A 5,309-nucleotide genomic window follows, 5' to 3' on the forward strand; every position below is an offset into this window, starting at 1 on the left:
CCTGCGATTGGAGGGTGATGGGGGTCAATGCCTGAGGGCTCCCAGTATGTGAGAGGGGGCAGGCTGGGCTGAGGGACACTCCCCCCCCACCGCCCCCACACACACACCCAATGCACGAATTTCGTGCACCGGGCCACTAGTATGTAGTAATAATACACACATCATTACTATGTGTAAAGGTCATATACATCCTATGCTATCTTGGAAATAAGCAATCTCTCTCTCTCTCTGTCTCTTTCTCTTATTTTTATTTTTTTGTTGATCCTCATCCAATGATATTTTCCATTGATTTTTAAAGAGAGTGGAAGAGCCCTAGCTGATTTGGCTCAGTAGATAGAGTGTCAGCTTGCGGACCGAAGAGTCCCAGGTTCTATTCTGGTCAAGAGCACATGCTGGGGATGTGGGCTCGATCCCCAGTAGGGGGCGTGCATGCAGGAGTTACCCAATCAATAATTCTCTCTTATCATTGATGTTTCTTTTTTAAAAAATATTTTTATTGATTTCAGAGAGGAAGGGAGAGGGAGAGATAGAAACATCAATGATGAGAGAGAATCACTGACTTGCTGCCTCCTACACCCTCACCCATCCCCACTCTGGGGATCGAGCCCACAACCTGGGCATGTGCCTTTGACAGGAATCAAACTTGGGACTCTTTAGTCCGCAGGCTGACGCTCTATCCACTGAGCCAAACCAGCTAGGGCAACATTGATGTTTCTATCTCTCCCTCTCCCTTCCTCTCTGAAATCAATAAAAATGCATTTTTTAAAAAGAGAGAATGGAAGACAGGGAGAGAGCGAGCGAAACATCGATGTGAGAGAGACACATTGATTGGTTGCCTCCCGCATGCACCCCAACCAGGGCCGGGGATTGAGCCTACAACCGAGGTGTGTGCCCTTGGCCAGAATCGCACCTGGGACTCATCAGTCCATGGGCTGGCTGATGCTACATCCACTGAGCCAAACCAGCTAGGGCGCAAACTCTCTTAAAGTGTAAAGACATACTGTATCGTATCAATACTTTTTGGAGAGCAATAAATAGAAACAACAGCCCAAGCAGAATTTATCTTTCAGGAACCCCTCTACATTTAAAGACATTTAAATATTCCCATGTTCTCAATTTTAATAAGAAAGGAACTTACTCTTTCAGCCCTATTTCTGCACTGTTTCCAGATATATCTGAACCCAGAGAAATGCCAGCAGGAGACTGTCGTCCAGTAAAGCCAGATGAAGAAAAGGAGAGTCCATATGGTTCAAAATTGAGACCTAGAAATGTAAAACGATAAGAATGGTTTATATTTAAAACAAAGCCAACATTATTTTTAAAAAGGCAAAAATTATCAAAGTTACCATCATTACTAAAATAAAATAACTGAAGACTAGAATCCAGTGACAATTTTTAAACTGGAAGGGAACTTGGAGAGGATCTAACCAAATATTTATAATAATAACAAAGCAGCTATGATTTATTTAATACTACTGCAGTCTTCATACTATTAGCTGATCAAAGACAGTACTTCATTTTTATCATTTTACCTCCCTTAGAACCTAAAAAAAAATTCAATTAGGAAAGAGAGCTAATAAACCAGATCTACTGAAAAGTTGCTGCTCTCAAGCAAAAATGTTTAAGCAGCTACGAACGAAGAGATTGCTGCATTTTGCTTAACAAAATGGCACATTCCTGTACTGAACAGGCTGACATAGCCCTCGATGTGAAATCTCCCTTCCTGATGAGGAACAGGTTTACTCAGGTTCGAATTCCATTGAGCCTGTACACCCAAATGAACTCAACCAGAGCCTTGAAAATTCATGTTGTTATTATAGTAGATGCCAATATACATTCTCTTCTTTCTCAGTAACAGAACCCTTGATTCTTAGCTAGGTACATGGCCACCCAGAAAAGAGATGGCATTTCCAGACTCCTTTGACATCTTTCTTCCCACCCTTCCTCTCCTATATTCATGAAGCCAACATCAATCCTAGGCTGGATACTTACGGTATTTCTTTAATGGGAAAGAGCAATAACCTTCTGCTTTGTATAAGGTCCCACTATGTATATTTGTTTTCCTAACTGCCTCATTTATCTTTTTTCTTCTTAAATCATAAAAAGCACCTACGAATATATTAATGTGGATATCCTCATTTTACAAATGAAGAAATTGTGGCAAAGAGGTTGCCACGCACTACCCAAGATTACAAAGAAAGGAAATGATACAGGCAGATAAGAGAGAAAGAAAAAAGAAATCAGACATTCTGATTCCAGAGTTTCACTCTCAACTACTATATTACATTGCCTCTTCCAAAGACACATAGCCCTCAATGTGAAATCTCCCTTACTGACGAAGAGTACGTGACCCAAAAAGTACCAAATAAATGTTTGTTTGTTAGCTAAATGAATGATATAGAAGAGGAAGCAATGTGCAGCAGAAAAAAGTAATGTGCAAATTGATAATCAGGAAAAATGAGTTCTTTATGTAGGTCAGGTATTAACTAGGTATATGAACTAGACCAGGGGTGGGCAAACTTTTTGACTCGAGGACCACAATGGGTTCTTTAACTGGACCGGAGGGCCGGAACAAAAGCATGGATGGAGTGTTTGTGTGAACTAATATAAATTCAAAGTAAACATCATTACATAAAAGGGTACGGTCCTTTTTTTTTTTAGTTTTATTCATTTCAAACAGGCCGGATCCAGCCCGCAGGCCGTAGTTTGCACACGGCTGAACTAGACCTTCATTTCTTTATAAAGTGAAGAGTTAAGACTAGGTCAGCAGTTTCCAAATGCTGATTTGATCATCAGAATCAAGCTGACTTCACTGATCACCCATAGATCTTTGTGTACATACAGCGAAGCTTTCAGAGATTTAAATATAGAAGGTATAGGGACAGGGCTATGTCCTGTCTTATAACTGATTTCTCTCCCCATGATGTAACAGATAGCCTAAGCTCATGAAATTTGGGTTTTACTTTAGAAAACTTTTGAAAAATAGATTTTGGAAGAAAAGGGAAGAGCCTAATTTGAGAGCTTAACCCCATTTAAAATGGTCTATGGGGGAACAGTACTTGGCAAAGGAATTCATTCGTTTGGGGAATTCCAGGACTATCTATTATATTTACATCAGCCACTTACCTTATTTTAAGAATAGAGACAGGCAGTGCCAGGAACTAGGCTCTTCATCCTATCTGCCCTTCCCTATCCCACCCCTGAACTGTAGTAATAGCAGGCTGATGGCCCAGGCACACTGAAAATAAGGAATATGGCAAATGGACCACATCTCCCACTCTGGAACTCCAGATTTTCACTCCTTGCCCTGGATGTCATAAGACGTCTATATACACTACAGTCACAGGTCGAGCAATTATAACTCAAAATTTATTTACCCCCCCTCCCCCCCGCCGACACACACACACACACACACACATATTCTATCAATACAGGGTATCACTGTGCTAAACAATATGTCACAAACTTTAAAAGAACAAATACTTCTACAAAAAGATAACATCATGCCTATTATTAGTGTTTGTGCTTTCTGGTCTCATTTTAGGATCAACCATTTAGTTGTACTCATATGCCTAGCACAGAGCCTAGAAAATATTAAGTACTCAACAAAACCATTAAATAATTTCCTCTTTACTAAAATCATGACAGAAATCTTTCCCTGACAGCTACATTTCTTAAATTCTTTCCTGTCTTCGCTGTTCCTAATGTCACTGATCACATATTTTGTTGGAGGAAGTGTTCTAACACACTTAAGATACAAGACTGCACAGAATGAAAATGAAACTCACTCGTCCATAGAACCAGTTTCTTCCTAAAACTGTTTCACAGGTATGCTCACACTACTACCTGTCAGCCCTCTATCACAGTGACCAACATGATAATTCCACCTGCCAAGCAGGTCTTTTGAAATTCCTGGATGGCTGTCATATCATAGGCACTGCTGTATAGGAAACCTATGACTTTAGGAAAACCTCTAGGCTAACTGTTTTTTCCTGGGTTTCCAACGACCTAGTCAGGGTAAACAAGTCACAACAGATTTAAATAGGAAAAATAAAAGTAAATACCCTCAATTATTTACTTACACACATAAAAAAAGATGCCCCGCCCTGGCCGGTGTGGCTCAATGGTAGAGTGACAGGTTCAACTCCTTGTCCAGGGCATTACCTGGTTGCAGGTTCGTTCTTCAGCCCCAGTACTGGCACATGCAAGAGACAACCCATGGATGCGTCTCTCTCACATTGATATTTCTCTCTCTCTTCCCCCTCCTTCCACTCTCTCTAAAAATCAATCCTTACCCATGGATATTTTTTCCATTAAGAAAAAAAAAAGATATAACCTAGCCTATAAACTCATAAAAATTACCTTTTTCCTGGGAAAGCTTTTCCTCCTGCCGTTGGTGGTGAGGTTTGTAAGGTGCTGCCCCCTGACTGAGTGCTTCAGCCACATGACTATCCAGAAAAGATAAGGAAGCATCTACCTATATTAAATTGAAGCAAAAATCAGGAATTAAAAAATCTTCCCTAAAACAGTAGATTGTATGTTCACATAGGTACTTTCAGCCCATATATCCTAAAAACATTTTTTAGGTGAAAAGTAGAGATTCAATCCCAAAAGTACTACCTAACTCTGTAGCTTTCTGAAACATCTCTAATCAAATCACTCAGCTAAGTCATTTGCAATTATTACTGAGTTTCACTGCACCGAGGAATACATTTTTGAGCATCCAATATATTAGGGCATCATGTTAGCTCCTATGATAGAGACAAAAGAAGACACCGTTCCTGCCCTCATGAGACTTGTAACGTACCAGAGAAGACACATCATATACTAAAGCTATAATTTGTATTAGTTTCCAGCTGTTGAGGGATAAAAGGGGAGAATAAGTTCCTTATCTCTTTCAGCTTCTAGAGGGCTGCCAGCATCCCTTGGCTGTGGCCACATCCCTCTGATCTGCTTCTATAGCTACTCTGCCTTCTCTACACTGAACTCTTGCCTCACTTTTCTAAGGGCCCTTGTGATGATCTCATGCCTACTTGGACAATCCAGGATAATGCCATCACAAAATTCTTATCTTAATCACATCTAAAAGTCCCTTTTACCATGTAAGGTACATACACACAGGTTCCAGAGATTGAGATGTGAACCTCTTGGGGAGCTCTTATTTGGCCTCCCACAGTGCCTTTGATTTAACTATCCAATTCCTTTCTACCTGAAAATACTTTTTCAAAAATCTATGGAAAATTACTTAACTAATTTTAACAGGAATAGAAAAGTACTAGAGAATGATTAAATGGGGGGGGGGGGGGGGG

The 5,309-nt window shown here is 40.3% G+C and overlaps 1 protein-coding gene across 4 annotated transcripts in view; it reads right to left on the reverse strand.

Moving 5' to 3' along the window:
• Positions 1–5,309, reverse strand: part of AP4E1 (adaptor related protein complex 4 epsilon 1 subunit) — a 67,345-nt gene that overhangs the window by 18,203 nt on the left and 43,833 nt on the right. For all 4 annotated transcript variants that reach the window (XM_006756001.2, XM_006756002.2, XM_015558929.1 and 1 more), the window contains 2 exons: positions 4,363–4,477; positions 1,139–1,262 (listed from right to left, as the gene is read on the reverse strand). In XM_006756001.2, coding sequence (XP_006756064.1) covers positions 1,139–1,262; positions 4,363–4,477 — 239 coding nt within the window. The remainder of the gene's footprint in view (positions 1–1,138; positions 1,263–4,362; positions 4,478–5,309) is intronic.

The sequence above is a fragment of the Myotis davidii genome, unplaced genomic scaffold (assembly GCF_000327345.1).
Source record: "Myotis davidii unplaced genomic scaffold, ASM32734v1 scaffold132, whole genome shotgun sequence".
Classification (NCBI taxonomy): domain Eukaryota; kingdom Metazoa; phylum Chordata; class Mammalia; order Chiroptera; family Vespertilionidae; genus Myotis; species Myotis davidii.